This window comes from Symphodus melops (genome assembly GCF_947650265.1).
Source record: "Symphodus melops genome assembly, chromosome: 3".
NCBI lineage: Eukaryota > Metazoa > Chordata > Actinopteri > Labriformes > Labridae > Symphodus > Symphodus melops.
This window is the reverse complement of record NC_136693.1, coordinates 11,445,705-11,472,512: the sequence shown is the minus strand read 5'-3', so window position 1 is coordinate 11,472,512 and position 26,808 is coordinate 11,445,705. Positions and strand designations below refer to the sequence as shown.

Below are 26,808 nucleotides of genomic sequence, written 5' to 3'. Positions count from 1 at the left end.
ACTCAAGTAAATATATACCACAGCACATGAAAGTAGTAGTAAAAAGAAATAACGCTCCAAGGGGAGAGATTGTAATAGGCTTTGTTTTGTTAACATAATTTGTTTAATTTGATGAAAGTCAATATGTAATGTTTAAAAAAAATAAGGTAAAAGTTATCCAATCATCCCCATCGCAGGTTTTTCATCTGTCTCCACTTGGAGCCATGGTTTGCAGTGTTCATATTTAGCTGGATGCCTTTGTACGTTTTCCTAGGGGATTTCTGGTCGAACGCCTTCGACTGTTGCGAGGTGCATTTGCTCTTTGTCGACGACGGTTCTGTCGGCCTTCTCCTCTCACAACACTTGTTACTGCCGAGGATTGAGGATTCTGCAGAGCCTGAAATACGCTTTGACGTGTCACTTCGCGATCTCCACAGGTGAATGTAAGCGCTACACCATCATTGCTCTTCATGACACGAGATGTACCATCAGAAGTACCATCAAAACAGCGTCCAAGTGCAATTTCTTTGGCTGTGCGGGGATCCTGGTCTGTCACCGTATAAATTCCGTAGTTATGGCCTAGAGGGTCAAGAGGTGCCAGCATAGTAAACTCATTGGTATCATTGTTAACCGCGAGGGGCAGGTGGTTGACCAGGTATTCCTGGAGTATTGAATTGACATTTTCTCTCTTACAGCTACCTTGCGGTATCACCTTAACCAGGGTACGATCTACACGTTCCTGGTCATACAGCATTCCACTGCACTTGTATTCCAGGCAGACTGCTGATACAGCTGTCTGTTCCATGTCGCGGATGCTGCGAGTGTCCCTAAGGCCATACAGCTGGCCTACTGTCTTTGGATGGGTGCCACCCATGTTGCGTGATCGCACATTGATTTCATGTGGGCTATTGATTTTTACTTTAATGTAGCAGGCCCGATATTCCATGGGTTTGGGCCACCAGCTCAGGTAGTCCTCTGTCCAACTCATTGGGTCGTCCTCATTAAATGGCACAGTGTTGTAATCGTAGCGGTCCCCTTCTACTCTTGAGAAGCGGAAGTGTGCAGCACTGAAGGGTGCTTCCTCACATTCTTTCAAGTTCTCGAACGAGTACACTGGTCCATTTCCTTCCTCTGCCATGTTAGGAGCTGGTTTTGCCACATTGATACTGAATGCTGTCTTTTTCACTCTGGGGTCTTCATGGTCTGTCCTCCTGTAGTTTAACTTTCCCAAGTAAGGCTGAGGCACTCCAACAAGGTTCGGATTAAGTTTCGGTGCAGAAGCAACAGCCTCCAGCTCCTCTCCTCCAAGGTTAGCCATGACGTAGGCAGAGTAGGCATCGGCTTTTTGTTCATCACAGAAGGCAGGAAGACAGGCACCATTTTGGCCAGTGATGACACTATCAAAACGGCCCCAGGCCCGAGGGTTAGTTGAGTATCCTGCTGTGGGCTCCATGTTTATAAGACTCACAACAACTCCCTCCACCTGCTCACTGGGCATAAAGCGTTCACTGCGGAAGGCTCTCACTTTTACATAACACCTGCGGTTCTCTGGGACATCCAGGTTAAAAAGACGTCTTTCTCTGATCTCCATGTTGCCAATCAGAAAGGTTCGCTCCTCTCTTTTGCCTCTTCTTTTCTTCTCTACCTGCAGACTTCCTTCCTCCTCCCACAGGCCTGTATCAGGATTTAGTGACCATAGCTTCATGGTATTGAGATGTTCTGACATTTTCACCTGCTCAGAATCCAGGAACACCTTGACTTCGCCTGCATTCAGGGGCTCATTGTTTTCCTCACCCCTGAAATCAACTGAGAACATCCCATAGGTTCTCAGGGGCAGGGTATCTCCTTCATCTCCTACATAGTTGAGATCACTTTGAGCTGCAGCAGCTGTAGAAATGTCCCTTGGGTCAAGGAAAGTCACACTAGCGTTAACTTTGCCCATGAAGAGTTCTCCTCTCTCGGTGTAGAAGGAATTGGGGGGAATCTGGATTTGAACAATTGCCTCCTGCCCCTCTACCTCCCCAAGTTCCAGCGTGTTGGTTTCTATAGAACTGATGGTCACAGGGGCTTTCTTTCTTAAAAGTTTGATCTCATGGTAAACAGCCCCTCCTTTAGTGTTAAATGGAAGTACTTTTGTAGTGTTGACAAATTTGTGCATGTTGTCCACAAAAGTCAGGACGAACCTTTCTGTGTCTGGAGGAACTTGTATGGAAAAAGTTCCTTTGTAGCCTGTGCGACTGATTCTGACTCCATTCATAAAGATATGGCCGAACCTCATTGGCTCACCATTGTCTGCGGCAATGGCCCGACCATGTACTATGGCCTTGGTATCAATACATTTCTGGCAGCCACACTCGGTCACAACCATGGTGGGTAGTTGATAGCCCTGGCAGGTTAGCTGCCTCTCTTCCATCTTCTGCACTCCACAGCAGTAAAGCACTTTGTCTTTGCACCTGATACCATTGTCCTGCTGTCCAGCACATGTACTTGAGGGACACTTGCCTACATTGTAGTAGAAAGAGTCTGTGCTGTTTTGGTAACAGTCATGTGGAAGCCTGATTAGGTGGGACTCAGGTTTGGGACTACATGAATGCTCATTTTTACCTGTAAAAACAAAATACAATATTATATTGAAATTCCTTAATCTCATTTATTTGATGTATTTTTATGAATTTTTTTCGAACACACCTAGGACTTTGAGTGTAGCTGGTCTGGTCTTTATAGTCCCAGATTGACTGATTGCTCTGCAGTAGTACTCTCCACTCTGCTCAGAACTGAGATCTTTTAGGACCAAAGTGCTCTCCAAGTGATTCACCATGAGAGTATTATTATGAAACCTGTTCATTCAAAAAGAAAAGTCAGTTAACATACTATAGTATTTAAACACCATATACTTCAATGTGACTCATTTGTGGGAGACAATTAACTTTTATGACCCCTACCATTGGTACTTGTGTGGTTGTGGTGTTCCTGCCACTTTGCAGCAGAAGGCAGTTGCTTGTCCCTCTCTCCTGACCTTGCTCTCTGGGTTGCTCAGCACATGAAGCTTTTCTGACAAATTTAAGAAACAACAAATTACTGATTAGCTTGCTCACATGGGAAACTTGAACTGCTTGAAATGTTTTTGGTCTAAATCTGCGGTACCTGTTCTTTTGAGCTGCACGCTGAGGACGGAGGTACGTTCGGCACTGTGTGGCACGACAACACTATAAGGGGCATGACCCTGCATGGTGACTGTTAGGGTGGTGTTTCCATCAGGACAGATGCCAGGGATACGAAAATGCCCATTGTGGTCAGTAAGGGTGAGAAGTTTGTCCGAGCGAAGGATGGTAGCCCCTTCAGCCGTAAGACCCCCGGCCCCCCGGACCGAACCAAGCAGGATGTGTTCTTGACACATGCATGCATCACACTCAGCATTCACTCTTCCCATCACACACTGCAGGGAGCAATCTAAAGAGAATAATAAAACAAGGATAGTCTTTTAGTAAATACTTGTTATCCCATATATAATAAGCAAAGCCAAATTCCAATCCAATTTTTCAATTCAATCAATATTTTCCCTGAGGGGCAATTCAAACCTGTTTGAATGAAAACTGAATTAAAGGAAAATGATCTAACTGGCCAAACCGGTGTACTTAACCTGTTTTTGGACATTCAGGTCCATTGCATTCTTTTTCTTCCACTTTAGGTCCACTGCAAGGCAGAGATTGAGATTGGCAGTTCCTCGAGCGCAGTTGGGCCCCCACCTGACCACAGAGGGCTGTGCATGGGCTCCATACTGACCACTGACCCCAGGTACCCTGAATGTTCACTGGATTATCTGTTGAAGAGAAGAGAGCAAGTTTTAGTCAGATAATCACTTGCAAAGATTAATCAACAAAAAGTCCTCTCTTAATTTCCTGTGTCACCATTCAAGTCTTAAGTTAGGCTTTCTGATGTTCTTAGAGAAGATGTCTTGATTTTACACGGAAACCAGTTTTTGGTGAAGAAGAAATTATTTAGGTGTTGAAAAATTGAACCTTTGGGACAGAGGAAGCGAACTGCGTAGTTGGAACAGTTGCGTTCGGGACCCTGCTCCTCGTTGAGGCACCAGAAGCCAACAGTGGGGTCTGCGTGGACCTTCTCCCCAGTTTCACGGGCTGGAACCCACTCAGTGGTTCTGGCCTCAATAGCACGGGGAGTTTCACACACTCGGGCACGGTAGTAGAAGCGAATGGCTTCAAGCTGTTCATAGTCTCCACGGCCTCCAGGGTGATCAACATTGAACCACGTGGTCCAATCAAAATTGTCTGGACGCAGAGTATAGAAAAAATGAGCAGACTGGCTTTGTTTAAAAGTGTACATCAGATGTTATGGAAGCAACTTAACAAATACAATAAATTAACAAATGCAAATGAATGTTTGTTTCTAAATTTCAGATTGAAAGTTACCGTCAGAGTGGTAGACAGAAGGGCTTGATTCCTTGTTGTCTCTTCTCCATGGTCCTGCAAGAAACAAATCAAAGTAAGTGAATCATATTGTACAAAACACTCCAAAGGTCTTCTCTTACACCCCAGTTGTCTTAAAGTACATGTGTTTAAAAATGCTACCTTTCCTGAGCATTATGTGACTGAGTGGTCTAGTACTGACAACCTCCAAATTGAGGTTCAATACAGGAATACAAGGGTCTCTATCTGCCCTTTATTTCAATTGAGTGTTTCTTAGGATTATGTTGTTATTTATCTAATTCATTGTATTAAAGAAGTTAGATTTTGTGAGGAACCCACCTTGAGCAGCAACAGTAGCTGAGGCGATTCCAGTGATGAGAAGAAGCAGCCTCAGCGACATTCTCACACACAGCTGTAATGTTTGATCTTTGAACTTTCACCTCTTCTAATGTGCACTTCAGAACAGGAGCTACAAAGACAGTTTGGTTCCAAACAGAGGAGCCTTAACAGGAGAGAATGAAAAAACAGTGAAACACTCGGAAAAATAATACCTTTTTAATGGTGTGTTCAAATTGTTTTCAGTTACATAATGTATTCCTTACAGATGTAAACATGAGTCAATTTAACAATAATATTTTTTTTAAAAAGTACTAATGATAGTAAGTGCTAATTTTGTGAGGGAAGACAAAAGGTTTGTTTAAAGCAAGAACAAAACGTTTTTCTCTCAAGGAAATTTGGGGTGGTTTAAGGCAAAAAAAAGGGAAAAAAACACATGGCTCGAGTTACACATCTGTGTTTGCCATTACCATAAGTCACTGAAAGATTCAAACATTCTGCATCCACGGTCGAAACATTGGCAATGTAATCCAAACACACACACACACACACACACGCACTAACAAGGATTGCTTCTGTGCTCAATACTCAATAATGTGCTACTTTTAGTTTTAAAACAAAAAACTGACAAAGGCATACTTGTGTTTTGCTTTCAAGCTAAAACAACTGATAAGATATTAATAAAAGTATTGGCACTCAAGAATGAGGTAATATCGTTTACAAAAATGATAAAATAAGCATAAACACTATCCAGATATGCAAATTGCCAAAAGTTATCTTGAGGAAAGACTAATGTAGATAAGAACAAACAAAACTTCTGACCATGAAAATTAAAAAAAATTAAACATTTCAGCAACTTTTCTTAAATTTAGTAAATAAACCAATTACTTTCTGAAAACAATTCAATAAATGATGTTACTGTTATTCCGCTGCCAAAGTAACGATGTGCGTGGACTGATTTCATACTTCATCTGATATTTTCTTACCTTCTTGTTGAGTGAAGTTTGCTTCCTCTGAAGTCCTGGATTGAGACCCAAAAAAAGGATTTTTCTTCAAGCTTTCCCCTGCTCTTTCTTTCCTACTCCTCAGTTCTTTTAGTCTGCTTCAACACTTCAGCTTCTCTTATATACACCTCTGGATCCAGCACTCCTCCCACTTCTCTCAGCAGTGTGCCACAGTTTTGATTATATCATTATCCTCATAATCCATCACCTACATTGTACAACCATGATGATGCGATGGTTATTGAAAAGTCATACATGTTAAGTAAAGTGTTAATATATTGAGCCCTCTAGATTTCCAACGTGTGCTGATTGAGTCAAATTCCTTTCTTCTGCACTTAGAATGAATACAGAATTTAAAAAAAAAAACCTATACAAATGTTCATAATATGACATTTTATTACATGGTTTCAGCTTGAAACTATTTATAATGCTAAACTCTAACAAGATCATACAACGTCTTATTTGCAAGCGTCTCCTGGTCTCTTTTCTAAAGATAAAGACAGAGAAACACTGAGAGGAGGATTATGAAAGTCCACTTGTCTCAGTCATGTCTGCTTGAGATCCTGTCAGTATCTGTTGTTTTTCCACACAACATTCATTAGCTGACCTCATCGTGTCAATTACAAGGCAAGGAACATTCAGCAGGGAAAACATTACCTGGTTCTGTACTTCAGTGTTTCCTGGCTGCTTCCTGTTCCCAGGCCAGGTGAAGGTACAAATAAACAGCAAAGTTAGGTAACTACTGGTGACATTAAGGACAAGTGTCCAGAGGCCGAGGAAAAGGTTGTGAAGACATCATTTCTGAAAGAAGGAAAAACTGCTCTTTTCAACACATCCTTATTTCATGTCCACCGTCTACCAATTACTGTCGGCATGAAGTGGTCCGCTGTGAGGAAAACATGACTATGTGGTAAATTCAGGAGGCCATTCATGAAGGACCAAAGCAACGCTGGGGAAGTCACTGCTGGTGAAGCCACACACCTTTAATTCAGTTGTTGTATTCATTGCAGATGTTTGTCCTGAAGGTACCATATGTGAACACGTTTTTTTATAAAAATGGTCGATTTAGTTTTGTTGGCTTTGTTCCTGATATCTGAAATCAACAAAACTAATTATACAGTATTGTTTCGTAACAAGTAGATTTAATTAATTGTACAGCATTGTTTACAAGCCTTCTTGGGAAAACACATTTATTGTACAATTCAAATGAATTCTTCATGAAATTTCACCAGTAACAGGAATCTGCTGGTCTACATTACACAGACTCCAGATGTCAGGATCCTTCCTTGTCTCATCCCCTCCAGTCAGAGTGGACAGTCGCTTACTTCAGGGTTGTATTATTCTAACATTTGCAAGCCGTTTAGTGAGGACAACTTTATGGCACGTTTTTGCTCTTCAAAAGACTTTATGTCTTTATAAACAAGGTTGACAGAGGTGATGGGAGAGAAGGTGGAAAAGTGAGGGAAGTGAGAAAAAGGACGCACAAACACACAAAGTTTGGTTGCCAGGCAACATGACAGGACACAAAGCCGACTCTCTAACAAACAGAACACAACTGGATTCTTGTCAGCTAAATCATGTCGATTAAAGTCTGAGAAATAAAAAACAAATATGGCTGTATTCTATATGAAAGTGATTTTAAAAATAATTTCCTTTTTTGGCTTCTTATAAGCAAACAGCACTTCGTCATACAGAATGTGTGGCTGTTTGTCATCAGTCAGATATTCACCCAACATCTGGTAATATAATCAGTAAATGTTTCAATCAACAGTGAATGGAATTACTTTTTTCTCTGTTGGGTTTGATTACAGTGCTTCCATTTGTCATCTACAGCAGGGTTTTGCAGAGTATACCTGTTTTTTAAAAATAATATATCCAGGAACAAGTTTTTAAGAAGAACACTTTTTTTGATGCCTCTGAAATTCTGTACTTCCTACACTGACATTTACAGTATATTATAATTGATAATACATTTTCAGCAGAAGATGTGAAAAATAAAAAAAAATATAATGCATTGCCATAATTTAGACATATGTTTCATTGGTTACACCTAAAGGGATTTAAATGTCTCAGTTTGAGTGGGGTCAAGGGGGTCCTTCTCAGAAAAGAAACCAGAAAAATCATCTTATTTTCTGCATATTGAAACGCATACAATCAAAGGTATAACGGGTGTTATTATCAGTTATCAGTCTGAAGGAAACCCTAACTAAATCATTTGATGTCTCACCAGTTGAGATTTTTTGAAGGATAAGAATTATACATTATTAGGGGTGTGATTGTTAAAGCAGTTTATCAGGAGACTTTAGGCCCGCCTCAGTTCCAGCTCTTTGCCTGCTGTTTGGTTACCCTGAATTAGACAGAGTCAGCATTTCCAAAATGGCAACCTTCATGGATAAGCTTCCAAAACAGCCCTTCAGAAACCAATGAGTGATGCCACTCAGGCTTTGTCCATGTTTATTTATAGTCCATGGACCATATATTTATGGATTTAGTTTAAGAATATGTCTCACTTCAGTATTTTGTATAATTATTATGAGATGAAATAATATTGAGATATGAAAAAAAAATCCTCTAAGATTTTGCAAAAATCTGTTGGGGTTTGAATGTGCCTGACCCGTCTGTCTGATCACACCAACCCCATGTCAACAGGAGCAAGAAACAAGAGCAGCTTAATATCAAGGCACATAACATGATGACTACAAATGTTTTCAGGGTTTCTTTTGTACACCAGAAACAGCCTACATTATTTAAACATACACATTAAAATGAACAATTCAAAATGCATTTTACTAAGAAATTATATTTTGTTGAATCAGTTGTAGAAAAACTTTCACCAGCTGCAATATTGGAATGATGCATTAATAGTTATAAAATCGAACAGATATACTGCAATCGTTCCAAAAAATAGTTTAACTTCTGGTAATTTTAAAGTTAAATACCTGTAATTTTGTAATTTTCAGTAATTAAAACAGACATTTTCTGCACATTTGTTTCCTTACTTGAGTAGGAAGATCAATGATAATAAAGTATTTGAACTTGAGTGAGAAACATGTCCTGCTAATGGTAGTGTTCCTTTCTCAATCAGTTTTCTTACTCTAGCACACAAAAAATGACCAATAGTCAAATGTATTGACTGTTAAATGTCTGTCATGTTTCCGGGAATCTGAATCTGACTTCTTTATTCCAGAGGACTCACCTAAAGACATAAGAGCTGGCTCTCTCCCTCTGTGTGATCCCTGGCCCCTAATGACAGTAGCAGAAGTTGCTCTGCATACTTTCACTGGTAGAGCTATTAAAGGGACCAACAGCAAACCCCCAGTGCTCTCTGCCTAACCTCTGTTTCCTCTCTGTCCTAATCTGCTCTGCAGAAACATTTCACGTCTCTGTCTCTAAACATGCAGTCACGAGCACTGAGACTCTGTGCCCTTTTTATCTCAGCTCTGCAGGCTGAAGGATCGGTTCACTTCAACTCAAACATTGTGCATGTTTGAGTTTGACACATCAATGATCAACCTCCAAAGTGTAGCATTTCTCTCTGTTTCATGATGAAAACTCAGAAGACTTGATTTTTCAAACCAACACGTTTAAACACTTGTATAACTATGAAAATGTTCTCCACTATTCACAGTATATGGACTAAGGATATTTTCATCCATATCTTATATTGAAGTTGCATAAGAAAGCAATCAATTTACACCTAAGGAGATGGCAATCAACCAAAACCTTTTCACATGCTACAGTGTCACGAGATTCTCACTGAGATACAATTCAAACAACACAGTGCATCATTTAGTTATTACCTTTTATTGTCTTAATCTGGCAGTTGTTTCCCGTTTTTGTAAATTATCAGATTCATGAAAATTGTCTTCCAAGTCATGTTTTATTGCTGCCTAAGCCTACCCATTTACAAAACAAGAGCCATTGCTAATTATTGGAGCACAAAAATAGCAATTTGATCTTTTTATCAAAATAAGAGCATTTACAAAAAGACAAAAAGTACAAGGCAGAATTCATAGAAAGAAAAGAAATGATTTAATCAAAAGAAACTAATGTTTTCTAATTCTGCAAACAACTATGGTGTTAAACACAACACCAAGAGAAGCAAACAGGCATAGAAAATGTGAGGTATAATGTGCGTCTTTAACATTTGTTTATTTAAACAATACATTTTGTTTTTTAAAAATGGAATAATTCAACAGCATCTAGCACATTTTTTTTAAGTCATGTAGGTCTTCTCTTAATCAAAACATTTAGCAATCAGCAGAAAGATTCACAGTCCCAGAGAAATGACTTGAGAGTGAACCCCTTGACATGAAGGGCAAACCCATTCTCACCAACAAGATTGTAAAACATCGTGCATAAAACCAGATAAACCAGCAGAAGAACAGGACGTGTTTTTTCCAGCTGACACATTATAGAGAGCACATGTAAAGGTTATAGCACCTCCTTCATGTTTTCTAGCCGGCTCCGGCTCAGTAAAGCATGAAGACATGCAGAATTAAGAGCTAGATTAGAAACATGTGGTCTGACCTGGAAGACGGATGATATATTATCAACAAGGTCGTCCATTTTCTTCGCCGAGACCTCTGGGACCCCTCAAATGAAGGTCTGGAGGAGAAGGGAATGGGAAAAACAAAAAAAAATCTCCTCAGAAAACCTTTTGTTTGAGCACGTTTGTAAAGAATAATTTAGTTTTTAAACATCAGTTTCTGCTCTTGGAAAAAGGTAACAAACAGCTCGATAATCACTGCTCTGCTATTAACTTAGTAATGATTTACATGGTTGTTTATTTACTGTCTCTTTTTCATGGTCATATCTCTGGTATGTAATGTATTAAGTCAAAATTAAGGTTAAACTACAGAGGGCAAAAAGTAAAATGAGAAAATTTCATTTCATTTATGGCTGAGTGAAATCAGCAAAAAAAAGAAAATCCAAAAAGGGAGCTGGGAGGCAGTAAAGAAAGAGCAAGCAGTGCATTGGTGAGAAGGTTTTTATCTTGATATCTTGAGCTGATATATGGAACAAGGGGGCAGTGTGCTGTGAAGTCAAAGCAAAGGTTTTTAGTGAAAGTTGATTGACTTTTCCAAATTCTGTCTTTTATTCCACCTCTGTGAGTGAAGTTTTAATCCTCTAAACAGCAGAAACGAAATGTAACTTGTCATTTTAGTGTCCAGCTGTTGTTAAACAGGACCAAATTTATCTGCAGGCTATATTATTTATAAACTTTATGTCCTTCTTCTTTGGTAATGTAATGCAAGTACATATGCTATCTTCTTTATGAAAACAAAATGTGGAATTGCACACTTTAATTGAGATCAAGAAGAAGGAGTTTTTATGTGAAGATAATATTTTATTCATGCTTTCTGTCCCATGATAAAAGTCAGGAAGCTTGACAGCTGGAAAAAACGTAGAAGATCACAAGTTTTCATAAAGTTACAGACTTCTTAAATCTGGCTCTGTTCATGTGTATCTTAGCAGAAGAGAGAAAGATGTTGCACAAGAAACTATTCCCCGATCAGATGAGTCACTCATAAGCAGAATTATTCTCTGTATGAAAAATGACTCCCAAAACTCTGCACATGACCACTCTGAGCAGCTTTAAGTTTCACTGTTAATTTACATATTTTCAATTCATATTTCTTTTTGAATGTATACAAGTATGAACATAAAAAAAATACTTAATCTGCTTTTTTCATTCTGCTCTGCAAGGAGAAAGCCTACATCATTGTCCTGGATCATCATTTAGCATTTAACTTCAGTGCTATATCTCTTTCAGCTAGCTTAGCTTTAATCCCTCAGACGTGTTTCAGATGTTGTGATGACTTTTAGGTTTACATTTTGTTATTTCATTGAAGTTTAAACTGTGTATATTTCCCTGGACTTAAAGACAGAAGTTTTTTTTAACTGGTTATGAAAATGACTGAAATAATTTCTTATTCCTCTTTCTGACCTACGAAAGAATACCAGTCCATCAGCGACAAGATTGATTTCTTCTTTATAGCCATTTTAATGCTTGTAATCTCTGCTGCAGGGTAGGTGTCAGACAAAGTGAGTGATAGCTTGCTGTGGACACAGCCTATGTGGACATATTCCACAGAAAAAACTCAAAATGATTGATACTTTTGACTCTAAGCTTTTATAGCAGAACGTAGACAATTACGTGATGAGAAAAGAGAGGTAGGCTACTGCTTCGTCTACAGGGGTCAATGCAATCAACTCAATCTGAAAGGCCTACACAGTAGCTTTAAATATTAGCTCAACAATTTAAAAAGAAAACTTTATGAATTCATTTTGTTCCCTTATATTTTGTCTAAAGTGATTGTATAAGCAACACACCTTGAAACCTTACATTATTGGGAAGTTGAATCTGATAAACTTATTTTCCTATGATAACAAATTGCTGTACTTGGAAAGGAGGCCACCGGTGCTTTCCAGCATTTCATTTGAAAAGTTTTCTGACAAGAATGGTTCCACAAGGATTGCCTGACAGATCAGCAAGAGAGAGAAGAAAGAAAAACCCAGGAGGTATAGATCTCTTCAACATGGTTTGAGAGAATTATGCTTTACAGCACATCAGTTGTGCATAATGAGGAAAACTGTAACAGATTGTAAAATAGGGAAAGACTTGTGTTCATGTTTCAGCCAAAAACAACAGCAGAATGGATCACTCTGAACTGTTGAATTGGTTTCTAAAAGCTGATACCATTGTTTAAATAACAATTTAGCCAGTTATCAAAATTAATGTTTTGTTTCATGCACATTGAGTGTACACCTTTCATATGAAATGTGCTTTATAGATACATTTGACTTGACTTAACATGACTTCTTTTGCTATAAGACTCAACTTTTTCTGAAATGTCTGACCACGAAAACAGAGCAGAGTTTGTCCAACAGATAACTCCTTCTTCCCGAATAAAAACTTCTTCTCTGAATAAGTCGTAAATTGTACTAGTTGTGAGCATTAAAATTATGTGACAAAACAGATAAACAATTAAAGTTTGCCATTGGGTCGATGATGAAAGTCGATAACAGCAAAAGTTCATAACGTGTAAATTAAAGGAAAATGAAAAGAAACCAAAGCTGATGATGACTTGATCTAGTATCCCTATGAGTAAAGTGGTTGTTCAGTTTCAACTTTGAAACTCAATCCTCGAATTATAGATTGGATGCATTATCAAAGTATTTCCTTTACAACCAAACCTCACACTTACAATACAGTAAAAAGTAACAACTCTGAACAAGTGTAAAATAGATTGTGCAATCACCTTGTTCTTGATGGTATGACCTAATTGTCTCAGAGCTCTTTTGTTTATTTTACTCTGTCATCATCAAAGCAGCCAAACTCATAAAGGAAATTGATACTTCCCGTCAGACAGCGGTAATTATTCTGTCTTGCAACACAAACAAGATGTCTGCCTTTGGTGAGTGAGTTTTTGAAAAGTAGTTTGAAATATTCCGAGCTGATAACGACTCAGTCTGGTGTTTGGCTTTCATCTGTAAAAGTGAGACATGTTTCTCTGCTTGTAATTATGTAATCACTGAGTCTAACCTGCACTGAATTAAAGTTTCTGTGAAAATGAAAGGCATTAATATTGGCATGGAAATCTACATGAGCATACGCAAAACATTAGCTAAGTGTAACGTACTGTAGCACAGTGCTAAAGAGCATCAGGCTGAAGAGATTAAACATTTTTAACCTTTGAATCAACATCTGTTTGCAATCTGAGGAACAGTTTTGGTTACTGGACGGAAACGAGTTTGGTTGTGTGAGTGTGTGCGCGCGGGCATGTGTGTATTGTGTTTAAGTTTTCAAACTTAATTTGACCTGATAAGTGAAACAAGTTGAATCTTTTTACGTATGCTGTGTCTGTGATTAGTAGATACTTGGAAGGAAAGTCTATTTTAGAAAAATGTGAGTATTATAGATGACCCCACCGTATAAAGACTACGCCGCTAAAGTCTAAATTGATTGATATATTTATACCGTCAAGTGTGTGTGTTTGACAAAGATTGAATACTATCAGCTGTGGTTCTGTATTCTGGCATGTTAAAGAAAGTTATAAAACTCTAACACAGGAGGATGTGGCCTCATTCCTACTTCCCTTTTCCCAGCTTTACAAAACCAAAGTATCACTGAGCCAATAAATTATCCAGAGCCAAAAACATGCAGTCATCATTTTACCACTGTGTCCTCATAACTAGCTATGATTTATATTCCAACAAAAATCTAGCAATCCATTCATCATATTAGTCATGAGAGTTTTCTCTTTAATTTCAGCTTTTATGTGTATTGATATTCACTTTGATTTTGAAATTATCACAATTTCTTCCATTTTTAAAATCGTCTCTAACTACAACAGAGTCAATTGTGTTTGGGTAATTGTGCATAATAAAGTTTGATCTGTGTCCAACATGCAGAAATGAGTTTGTCCTTGTCTCCTTGCTTATATTCTGTAACGTAAATAATTCTGTCAAAACTTAAAGATGTTTCTGTGCAGAGCCAAACACTGAACATTTTCCACTGCAGGCAGGAAACCCTGAGGCTGGGAAAACCATCAGGCCCAATCTTTTCAACAAGACACGCACAGTTTTTTCTGAGTTTTCTTCCACGTCAGCCTCTCATGTGAAATAGGTTGGATTTCTGGATCAATAATATTGAAACAAATACAATAACATGACTTTGGAAACATTGCTTTGATAAACTTAATGATACAACAAAAGAGAAGATTTACTCTGATAAACTCTGGCCCCAATAAGTGTATACATTTAACATTCATGACATACAGCAGGTTGTGTGAAAATGCCGATTATGATACACTGAGCAGTGTCTTCTCTTCCTTTTTACTTCTATTTAAGAAAATGATAATTAAAATATGCGTTTGCTCAAAATCCTGATGTGCAAAAACAATTCTCATCAGTTGGCTGCTATTTTAAGAGCTTGCGAGCTTGATGAAAATGCAAGGATTAGTTGTGAAGTATTGTCCCTTGTTTTGCTTCTCTGGTTTATCTTTTAGATAAGAGTGTCATGTCTTTGTATTTTGGAAAATAATTGTGTGACACACAACATTGAATAAATAAGTTTCCTATACATTTTTCATGCTTTGTGCACCCCCCCCAAAAAAAAAAACAAACAAACAAAACAAACAAAAACAAAAAAACAAACAAAAAAACCCCCCTTTTTTTACTTTGTTCAAACTCTGTTTACTCATCTTGCCAACACTACTGCTCTCTAATGGCTGACTTGTTTTCATCTTAAGACACCAAAATAATCTTAAAGATTGATCACTTGGAAAATTTGATCAGCTATCTTAACTGTCTGGTTGTGCTTGTTTGTGTATCAGTTGGTTGTCTACCACTTTTATGGCAACATGTCAATAAACAGAGGGACAATTATGGTCCTGACCTATGAAAAGTCAGAGAGAAAGTGAACAATATAGCAGTCTCTTTTGTTGCATTTGAAGCATTTTTGTTCATAAAATAGAAACTTAATAAGTCTGTCTCAGTTTTAGTCATCAAGTTTATGGTATTATGAATGAATACCAAACCTTGTCATAACACCTATGAAACTGATGGATTTATTTTTATTTTGTATGAAATACACCAAAAGACCTAAACACTGATCACAAGATGTACAAAGTAAAAAAAAGGTAGTGACCAGTTTATTTGCCTGCAGTTAATGAATGAATTTATCCAATAGGATGAATAATTGTCTGTAATAATTGTCAGAATAAGGTCTTTAAAAAATATTTTTCTTAAAAAAAGAAAAAAAAAGTTTTCATACAAAAGTTTAATTCATTATAGGCATATACAATATTCTGCTAGAAGGTTAGGTTTTGCTATGAGGGTTAAATTCAGAAAATTTCAAAATGTTTCTCCTCAATAATATTATTTATGCAACAGATATGAAAAACTCTTCCATCTCACCAGTAGGTGTCACTGTTTGTTAGTATAGCTGAAAAAGCACCCTCACACAAACTTCTATTAAATGACAAATGAGAGTTCATATGACATCCATCATGCAAGCCTAAATCCCTCCCAACAGAGCTCAGATAGGCTGGAAACAAAAGGTGACCACACAGGCAACCAGCTGCTGTTTTCAGAGAGCAGCCTCACATTAAAGTATGATGGGTTTTTTTAAAGGTTAGTGCAAATGACTTTAAAGGTCAAGTCCAGCATAGCCTATGAGTGGAAATGTTTTGTTTTTTTAAGAGCAAATGCCTTTGTTTCTCTGAATGTTAGACAATGTTTCACTATGTCAGCTTACACAACATTCAATCACTCTTTTCTATGGCTGCAATAATCAGTCTGTGCAGGAGATAACAAATGACTGATAACAGCCTCCTTCGAGTGTAAACACACGTTTACCCTGTATATGAATGTTAATGTCAGAGCAAACATGACTAAATGTTCTTCTGATTGTGTGTGTGTTGTAGATGTGTGTTAAGGTGTGGGCTTGCCATCCTGTCCTGCTTAATAGATGTAATTAACTGGTCACTGTAGCACAGAGTCTTTATATACCATAAGTAATAGTCAAGCTCGAGCAAATCACCACGTAATGGGCAATTCTCCTCCCAACAGGGATACTAAATGTCTCATCTTGCTTTCCCCTAATTACCCAATCAAAGCTTATGTGGCAGATATGCTTTTCCTTATTGTCTTCAGCGTCAGTTTGATGGTGTGAGGTCCTCTCAGCAATCATATCCTGCTAACAGCATGAGGAACAAGACTGAGAAGTAGCAGCACAATGTGATCCGGAAACAACATGCCAACATGTCCACAGTATTAAGATTTTCCTACAATAGTGGTGACAAAAGCAAAAGTAGTCATAATTAAAGAAGAGTGTTTGGTGAGTTTACTGTCGCTGGGTCTAAGAATTAACCCTTTGTCAGGTTGAAGAAATGCTGAACAACAATTGAAAATCTCATTCTAGTCAGCATGGCAAACGTCCTAAACTGCCAGAGATGACCCTGTTTAGAGACATGCCTTTTAAAAGCACAAATTCCCCGGGGGCACTTTAAGGAAAAGCAGCATGCTTTGCTACATCACAAGCTCAGAAGAAATTCATGACACACGATACAAGGCTAATGCTAACGCTATACATCACTTAGTACATACTGATACTTCCAATAAACACTGCAGCTACATGCTAACAGAATGACAAAAGGCTAACCAAATTACAAATGCACATGTTAATTGCAATGTTCAAACAGGACAGAACATTTATATTAGAATAGTTTACATATTAAGCTTTTGGGGACTCAGATTCTACTTTGATGAGTTTTTTAGCCTCTTACATTTTATGACTTGAGTTTTTGATAATTTGAGAGACATGTGTTAATGGTAGCTTAGCATGACTAGCAACGACTTTTATCTGAATAACTTCTGGTAAAACTAAAGAATAACTCATTGAAAAATGAATTCAAACTTTATATTCTTACCAAAATAAGACACACATTGACTAGTTGTACATGAAAACATTTTATTTATTGTTACACATCAAATATATCTTGTCAGTCACCTGTTGCTCCACAGAATTGAGTGCACTATTCTTTCTTTCTTTGATTGACACTGTCAGAGAAGGATTGATTTGACCAGGTTTATTGTTGAGATTGCACAGTAGTGTTGAAACAGACTGTATTGTTTTGAGATGTTTCTAATATTTTGGCCACCCGAGAGGGCCGGAATATTAGAAACGGCAGTCAATATACAGTACTCTAGAACAATACCACCCCCACTACCACTTCAATAATAAACATAAAGTAGAATTGTTACCTTTCTGGCAGTGTCAACAAAAACAGGAAAAGCGTGAGCTTTATTAAAGGGATACTTCACCCATTTACATGAAGCTTTGTATCATTAGAAACATGGTAGTAGTACTGAATGGTCATGAATCCAGCCCTCATTTTGCCCTGAGACGAGAAAAATATGTTTTTCTTTGCTTGGAAGTTTTCTTCATGGGATGCAAAAAGCATCATATTACATCACATGAAGAAAACTTCCAGGCAAAGAAAAAAATATTTTTCTCATCTCAAGGCAAAATGAGGGCTGGATTCAAGACCATTCAACAATACTACCATATTTCTAATGATACACAGCTTCATGTAAATGGGTGAAGTATCCCTTTAAAGTAGAATTCATGACAGACTTTTTGTAGTGTATTGCATTATACCATACAGGTATCCTGTATCCTTGTAAAGATAGCATGAGCACACATACAGTAAGTGTCTGATGGAGTGAGCAGTGTCTACATGTTGTTGTGAGCTTGTTACAAGGTGTGTATGGATGTGTTTGGTTCCTGTCTGTCAGTGATAATAGATGAGCGGGGACTTGCAGGGCAGGGGGCGGGTCTGCAGGAGGTCGAGGTGTTCAGAGGTTAGATAGACTGGGTGGGTGTGAGGAGAGGAGCAGCTGGCAGATAGTGGTTCACGGTCAGCTGGTCAGAGGCTATAATGATGAAGCTCACTGTGTCAGTTTCATTTCAGGCCTGACAAGATCAGGGTGACATTTTTTTTAAACAATAGTCAAGGCAAATTCACTGTGAGTGATGGATATGTTGTGGTTAATCTGTGAAGAAAAATGGTCAAGGAAAATACAACAATTAGCAATTATTCTCATAGTCGTTGGAAATAAAGACAGCGACTGTCCGTTATGTTATGTGATGTCCGATAGTGTCCAACTATGCCCTAAGTAATGGAGCCAAATGCCTATGATTGGTCCCTTATTATTTTAATTTTCAAAATACAGTAAGGGCTTTATTACAGCCAAAGCAAGAGGGTTTCACACACCTCCATGTGTGGGGTTTGCATGTTCTTTCCGGGAACTCCGACTTCCTCGGACAGTCCAGAGACATACTTTTAGGGGTTTGCTCATCAGTTTGGTGAGACTATTCCTTGACTAGGTGCAGCTTTGCCTGGCTGTCCATCTTAATGTGTCAACCCTTTGACTGACTAGCAAACTGCCCAAGGTATAACCTGCCTCTTGCCCAGTGACAGCCGGGATTGGCTCTAGCACCTACAACCCAGGAAAGGATAAGCAATGAATGCATTGGTGGATGGATGGATGTTCTACACATTTGACATTACTTGATCCCCTGAGATTATTTGTGAGTTCATGTTTGGCAAATGTTGCATAGTTAGCGTTTAGCAGTTACTCTGGAAGTGGTTCTTTTCAGGTTTTCTTTTGACTTAAGGATCATGGTGGATTTTTGTTAGGTATCTTTCTGTTATTACAAAGAGTATGGTTTTACCCTGATCTGTATGTTCAGTTCAAGGGATCAATGTTGTTCTAATATTGTCACATTAGTTTGAACCAGCCTGTCTTTTCACACATTTTGAGATGAAACAATTTTATAAAGAATATCTTTTATCATTGACTTAAGGTGACCATAAATCACTGTTGCATTCTCCATCAGCTCCTTCCTGATTAATGTATTCCATACTTTGCAATGTGGGTGATGGAAGTTGCTTTTTTGAGAACCAACTTTTTGGGCAAGTACTCTGTCAAAGGGCTTCAAATTGTTCTGGTTTTGGGTGAAAAAGTCAAAGAAATCAGAAACTCAAAACTATTGTAATGCTATATGAGAAAAACTAACAACTTCGTTGTGTTTTTAGTTGTTCCTTTAAAACTGTAAATGAGTCTGTCTTTCCTCTCTGTCTTAAAACCAATCTCGTCTGTCTGTCTTTCTCTCCTCCCTGCAGGCCGTTAGTGATGCTGGGCGTCTGTCACATTCCCAGCAGCACATTGCAGAAACAGATAAGAGAGAGAGGAGGCCATCTGGACTTGGTCACACTGTAGCAGCGACCACACGGGACGCAGCCAGAGCTCCTCTCCAAACCAGAATAACAGTCCGGGTGGGAAGAAATAACGACAGCCACTGTAGGAATGTCTCCCCTCTCTGGTTACAGTGGTGCTCTTTCTTCCTGTACACCCCTCCTTCTCGACTTGCTTTAGTTCTCACTCTTTCTTTCTTCACACCTCTTAAATAGTTCTGCTTACATGAGTTGATAAATCCTGCTTTGTGTTCTCCCATTTATTCATGCTTTGTCTCCGCACTTCTGGCTTTGCTTCATTCAAGAGGCAGAGCTGTGTATCTGCAGAGAGAGAATGTTTAGGAAAGGGCCTTTTGTTGCTGTTTTGAAAGAGCAGCTTCAAGTCTGACAATTGGCAGCATACCGATAGGGAACAAACAGTATACACATTCCCAAACACAACTTCCTAACACATTCCCATGCTGTAACACTCATCACACACACACATACAGGAAGAAATCAGCATTGCTATCGCATAGTTCTCATGTGGAAAACAACAAAACTCGACCTACAGAACCTATTCACTTTATTTGTGCATTTCCATAACACTGGAACAGGGTCTGGCACAATGAAATGCACTTCATCCCTTCAAGCTACTGTGAGTACCATAATGTGTTTGCATCTGACACTCTTGACCTGTATTATATTGGACTAGCCTCCCTCCCGCCCTGACTTTCAGATCTCAGACAAATTCCCCACAGTGGTTTGGACTGGCAGTGAACACCTTGCAGTCTGTCTTCCTCCCTCAGAGTACAAGATAATGGACTCTCAGAAGAGACTTGATGACCCTCTTTCATACACTTTCCATCTGTCTTGGCTCGGCAGTAGATGGAGGCAGAGAGAGAGGACTGGCAGTAATATCATAGAGACAGAGATTGAAACCGTCGGACTCCAGTGCTTCGTGCCTCGTCTTGATAATGGACGAGGTTAGACGCAAGTGGCCCCATCTCTAGAAAATGAAGAAGGAAAACGTCTCTCTCCTGGCCTGCCTAGTCCAAGCCCAGCATTGATCCACCTCTGGAAAGAGCAAATGTCTATTATCTTAGAGATTGCTTTCAAAGCTTTTCATTTTGACCTTGTGTCTGTGGATCTTCCAGGTACTATAAGGACTGATTGAACGCCCTGTAGCCACAAATCTGACCTGAATGCAGCGTGGATATGGGCCCCAACCAACCACATTCTGCAATTCTCACCAGCTCTGATCTCTCTGACCTCCATTCTCTCCTCTTTTATCTCATCCGTCGAAGCTCCTTCTTCCTTCTGTTCACCTTCCTCACACCATCCTTTGGCCTTTTGGCATCTTGCCTTTTCCTCCTCAACTCTCTTTTTGTTGAAGCAGATCCCCTCTTCATGAGATAGGATTGTCTTTTTGACCAAATGGCTTTCAACAGGAGCAAAGGCTTAATCAATGCAATACAAGAGCAAGAAAAATATTGTTTCAAGAAAAACAAAACAAAATGCTATATTGTTGTTTCAGTTGGCCAATGAATTATGATTTTTTCAAGTGAAATATATACTCTTTGATGAAGACATGATGATTGTACTGTGTTCATATTTTGCAAAACATGCAGTATTCAATATTTAATCGTGCACACAATTGTTTGGAAGATTTCATCTTAACTATTTCCCATAAGAACAATAGCTCAATTACTTTAGTTTTAAAAATTAAAAAGACACAATCTGAAAAAAACTCCACAATCAACATTATTTCAAACCAAAGTGTTTTGCTTAAGTCCTCTTTGTAAAAATTAGCTATAGACTTCACATATAGATGTTATTTTTTAAACGTTTATATGGAATAAAGAATTTGAGAACACAACTTTTCCCAACATTAATGGTTTAATATGATAATATTTCTTCATTCAGGGTATGGAAAGCTAAGCTAGCACAGCATGAGTAATAACGTCACAGAGTTCAGACAAAGAGAAAAGGAAAATATGCTTTCTAGAATCACTTTTGCGTTCTGGCATCTTAGAGCCAGAAATGTAACGACAACCCGAAATGTTATTAAAAAAATGTCTGTTTAATTGGTGTGAAAACAGACAGTTAAAATGACACAGAACAGTGGTATGAGACCAGCAAGCAAACTGGTTCATATATAACTGATCCTAACCAACCTAAAAAGCTTCTGCTTTTTTAAAATTAATTTAAGGACTACAAATGTTGTTAAAAGGATCAATATTGGAGATGCTTTTTGAAAATGGGATGGTTAGAGTGCAGAGCGGTTTCCCAACTGATGCAGAGCTATTTAAACACAGGAGCTGCAATGTCCACAATCTGGCAACCTGCACATTGACTCTAGGGAAGAGGGTGTTTTGAATTTGGACTTCAGCAACAATTTTAAACACTACGTATCAGTAACATATTGTTACTTTAAGTTATGATTTTGAAAAAACTGAACCATACTGTCTTGATAAATAACCCTGAGACAACTACCCAAAATGTAATAACTGGTCGATAATGTACAAAACGTTGCAACTTTTAATGTTACATGGTGGTTAAGTTGTTACATTATTAGAGAAACATATTTTACATGCTCTATAATGTAATAACTGAACCAAAATGTTAATTGGGCAAAAAGTTACTTCAATTAGTTACCTTCAATTAGTGCATCTCCCTGTTGAGACACCCAAAAAGCTGTCCAGAGGCATTCTGGTCTCCTCATCCATAAAAGTCTTAGAGATCAAATATGAGCTGACAGGTTCAGGTTGTATTTTCAAAGTGATTTGAGCCAAGCTGTAGGTTCCCAATGAGTTGTGTTCTATACATTTCCTCACATAAATTAGCTTTTCAACCCTATCATTTCTCTCTATCTCACTTTGTACTTAAGGTGTTGAAACTGTCAACCATCAACAGACAATATTTGTCTTCATTAAACTGTAACCAGCTGTACGCTCAGCAAAAGTTATACAAACATTCAGAAATAATAATACAAAGTCATCTCTGACACCCTCTGCTGATTCATAACTTTAAAACAACAGTGGTCATAAACCGCATGTGATCTCCTTTTTCATTTTCTTACTTTCATTATCTTTTTAAATGCAATTCCTTTTCCCTCTTTGTCTCTTGTTTTATCTTTTATCTTTCTTTTTTGTTTCTGTCTTTCTCTCTCATTTTCCATCACATTCTTTAAATCTGCCTTCTCCTTCCTCACCCACCTTGTCTTTTATGTTCATTTGTTATCTTGTCCCTTCTTTCTTGTTGTTTCCTGCCTACAATCTATCCCTTCAAATCAGTTTGCCCCAGTTTTTTTAGACCATATGTCCATCAATCAGAGGGCCCCTCAGATGGAAACTCCTCTCAGGGAAAATATTATCCGAGTCTTCCTCGCCACTATGTCAATATATAAACCCGTCCATCACTCCAGGTGGAAGTGTCAGGCTATGAAGGAACATGATTACTTAACGAGGATCCTGACTGACCTACCATCACTGACAGTTATGGGTACTGAGAATATTATTAATCATTTCGGCTCCTCTGTCTTTGTTTCGTTGGCTTTTAATTTTTCTAATTGATTTAAAGTGGATTTTTCAACTCAGCAGTCAAGGGGCCAAAATTAGTTTGGTCAGTTTGTGTCTTCCCTGATCTGGGATAATCAATTGTACGCTAAGGTTATACTCCCCGGACTGTAGGCTACCGATCAATTAATCATGATGGATTTCCAATTGTCAGAGGCTATAGTTTGTAAGATCCTCTTTTATTACCTCAGGGACTGATAGGATGACCTTTTCTGGCCTTGAAGAAACCATCAGGTTTAAACCATCAGGAATAAATATTTTTGCACGCTTTGAACACTAAAACGGGTCTATTTGATATGGGAGAATGAAACAAGTCATCAGTTTTATAGATAGGACAATCTTTGTTATACTGTAAAAAGGAATATTTGGGCATAGATAGTTGTTTCTTTTATGATTCTCCAAGGGTGAAAGTGAATTTGATGTGACTGATAAATGATGAGTGAATGATGGGCTGTGACAGTGACTGTAATTGGTCCCGTGCGCACCATTAAAGCAGCGTACATTGGAGAACATGCCTGACACTTCATTAAAAGATACTGCAATTTTTGTTAATATTCTGAGAAGTCAAATTAAATCTCCATTGCTTTTATTTGATAAATGGCACTTGAATGGGCAGAGCACTTTAAAACAAACCAGATTGTGCTTGATGAAGAGGCTCCTCCTCTTCTTTGATTAGTGTCTGAGTGGTTCACTTGAAGGGCAGAAGGTAAATTGATCAGAGCGGTGTCCTGTTCATCAGCAGCAGGTCAGCTATTTGATGGAAGTCAGGAGGGGACAGCCTGTCCGTCGACAGGGACACACAAGGCTGAATGACATTACTGTAAGATGGGGGAGGGGACAGATGGAGGGAGGAGAGAGAAAGCGGGAAACCAAGAGATCTGTTGCTCAGTGGTGCTATGACCTTCAGGAGACATTCACATACAATAACAACCTGATTGCCATGCCTCCCCGTGCTCCTCCAACATTTACATTTTCCTAACATCTCTTGGTAACACAAGCAGAAATAATTTCCAATTACAGATGTGACGATGTAAGAATAAAATGCAAAACTAAATAATATGGTCACCTACAGCTACCTGAATTAAAATTTCATGTTTGACATTTTGGGAAATGGGACTGTTTGTTTCATTTACCAGTAAGCTGAGGAGATCAATACCAATCTCAGCCTGTGTGGTACACATGAATTTAATTCACAGAAGCTGGTTTAGCACAAACGGTGAAAACTGGGAAACCGCTAACCTGGTTCTCTAAAACAGTAACAAAGGAGCTACAATGTCCACTACGAGGCAACCTGCATTCACATCATCTCAAGGTAAGAGGGAGCAGGGAGAGACGGCTCTTTTCAGTGTTTTAAATTTGGACAGCAGTAACCATTTTAAACATTACATATTAGTGTAACATATTGCCCATTTAAGTTGTGGGTGTGAAAACTCAACACTACAGTCTTGATAAATAACCCTGACACATTTTTTAAACAACTTCTAACACCAAACTGATTCAACAGCTCATAGTAACTGTTTTTTTTTTTTTTTTGACAAATCACAAAGGGTGCCCTGTTAGTCTATTTACGAACTTAATAATACAATAAAGTTGCACTTTCTGTCCTGAACAGCAACCTGGCAGTATTCCTTTAAAACAAATTAAACAGAACTTATGTGTTGTGAATAATCAGAGATATTTTCCTGTATTTTATTTTTATTTTTGCAGATTATAAATATCAAGGGAAGAAACAGCAACCTCTGAGACCACATAAGACAATGAAGCTCTCATGCACACACTCATCTCATTCATCAGGCATATTCAAATTAGTGCTCCGCTCGAACGGGAAACATTAGCGACTAATTGAAGACTTGGTAATTATAAATGCTTATACATACTGAACAGCAGCAGATAATCCCCGGAAGTGTCTCCAGCTGTGGAACCAAACCCCTTAGTTTAGTGTCTCAGTCAAAAGCTGAAGAGAAAGAATCCCTCATTCAGCGTTATTGTCATGTGCTTGACAGGCATTATCTGTGCAAAAACGACATCTCCGCTTTTGAAATGCAAATGGTAAAACACTACAGGGGTGGCGAAGATTAGCATATTTCTCATATTATTGCTGTTAAACTGCAGAACTGTAGGTTATTGTGATTTGTTTTTAGGTTTTCCAGCTGTGCTCAGCCATGAGAAACAACCAAGTGATCTCAATCAGTGGGCACCAAATGCACCTTGAGTACATTCTGCAGAATGCTTCATCTAAATGTGCCCCTTATTTCATAACTGTATTTGAAGATGAGGAGAGGGAGGAATGAAAGAAAGAGAGTCAGCAAAGAATGAAAAGAAGTAGAATAAATATTGAGACGATAAGGAGAGATAGCAACTGAAGAAGAATATGGTGTGAGATTTAAGAGATTTCATGAAGGATAAAAAAAATCTTGCTTCAACATACAACCAATTGTTTTTTTTAAACGAGAAGAAACCTGTACAGTTTGGTACCACATTTTTTTGCACTTTGATGACTTTAATCACTGAACATTTTTTCAATGTGGACACATTATTCTTTGTTCCTCATTTGCAATTATGCACACCAAGAATAAATGGTTAAAATCCACCAAGGAAGCTATGAGATAACCTGTCTTCCATCTCTATAGGAACATAGCTGCCAGTGTTATGAATAATGAATTATTCACCAGAAAATGGCATGCGTGCGTGCGTGTTGGAAATAGTTATTTAAATAAAGATGGAAGACCTTCAGTTTTATTGTAACTGATAGGACACTGAGGGACAGTCTCTCTTTGTAACACACCCTAACATATTCATATCCTTGTTATTAAAAACCACTCAACTTTTCTGAATGCATGCAGATACAAACACACACACACACACACACACACACACACACACACACACACACACACACACAAGCACATACACACATACTGTATGCCTAACTGTATTCATTTATTCATGCTTGTCTATGCCATCACTTAATTACTGACTGGCTGATTGTTCTGGCCAAAAGACATTGATATGACTCCTTATCATAAAACAAGATTTTTGTATTTCTTCATGGTATTTAAAAACCATTGCTTTAGTCGTCCCTCCACCCATGTAACAGGATTGTTCTGACACCAAATTGTTATCACATGCAGGTTGGGTTCATGTAGCAGCTCTCAAATCTACAGGTTTCAGGTAGGGGGTTAAGTCTGGGATGCAGAATGGGGGCAGGGGGAGGCCATGCAGCTTCACAGGGGAGTGTTGACAAATCCCCCGATATTGATTGGACGTATAGGAGCTTCTCGACACATACATCCAAACTGATCCCCTCAAAGCCGGGGGGAGACCGTGTACTCTGAAAGCAGAAGAGGAAGCAGGAGGGGTATTAAATGTTGTGACAGAGACATATGTCCTGCACAGAGAAAGTGTGTGTCTCTCTGACAGCCTTATTGCAACCAGGTTCACTGTACACAGCAATATGCAGCACCCAATGACTGATTGCCCTGCAAAGGTTTATGGTTGTTGCAGTTGAACACTTCATGTGTGGGGTTCTTCGTTTGTGTATGTATTTGCGTCTATGTCTACGTGTTTGAGCAAGTGCATGTGATTGGTGTGTGCATGAGTGTGAGCTTGTGCGCTTGTGTGAGCAGTGAGTGTGTGTTTATTGCACTCTGGAGGAAGGGAGCATCCAGGTCGTCGGGGTGGTGATTGACCGTCTTGCTGAGTATTGCTGACAAGGATGCAGTTTCTTAGCTATGTC

At 38.6% G+C, this 26,808-nt stretch overlaps 1 protein-coding gene and 1 long non-coding RNA gene across 3 annotated transcripts; one reads left to right on the top strand and one right to left on the bottom strand.

Annotated features, from left to right (window-relative positions):
• Positions 1–42: 42 nt before the first annotated feature.
• Positions 43–6,005, bottom strand: cilp (cartilage intermediate layer protein, nucleotide pyrophosphohydrolase). The gene is made up of 9 exons (XM_079339025.1): positions 5,729–6,005; positions 4,746–4,908; positions 4,410–4,463; positions 3,999–4,268; positions 3,620–3,799; positions 3,124–3,429; positions 2,922–3,030; positions 2,668–2,816; positions 43–2,583 (listed from the first exon to the last, which is right to left on the bottom strand). The coding sequence occupies exons 2-9, from the start codon at positions 4,804–4,806 to the stop codon at positions 224–226; spliced, it is 3,489 nt and encodes a 1,162-aa protein (XP_079195151.1). The 5' UTR covers positions 4,807–4,908; positions 5,729–6,005; the 3' UTR covers positions 43–223.
• LOC306820938 lies at positions 359–19,634 on the top strand. 2 transcript variants are annotated; one of them, XR_013778731.1, is made up of 3 exons: positions 359–422; positions 4,398–4,482; positions 19,444–19,634. It is a non-coding gene; the product is annotated as an uncharacterized lncRNA (long non-coding RNA). The 2 variants fall into 2 exon arrangements; XR_013778732.1 differs by lacking the exon at positions 359–422 and adding an exon at positions 3,687–3,774.
• The last annotated feature ends 7,174 nt before the right edge of the window (positions 19,635–26,808 follow it).

Coding starts and splice junctions, on each gene's coding strand:
- cilp (XM_079339025.1), bottom strand. CDS start 4,806: ATGTCGCTGAGGCTGCTTCTTCTCATCACTGGAATCGCCTCAGCTACT. Junction 3,031..3,123: donor CGTGCAGCTCAAAAGAACAG/GTACCGCAGATT, acceptor TAAATTTGTCAG/AAAAGCTTCATGTGCTGAGC. Junction 2,817..2,921: donor CAACCACACAAGTACCAATG/GTAGGGGTCATA, acceptor TTGAATGAACAG/GTTTCATAATAATACTCTCA.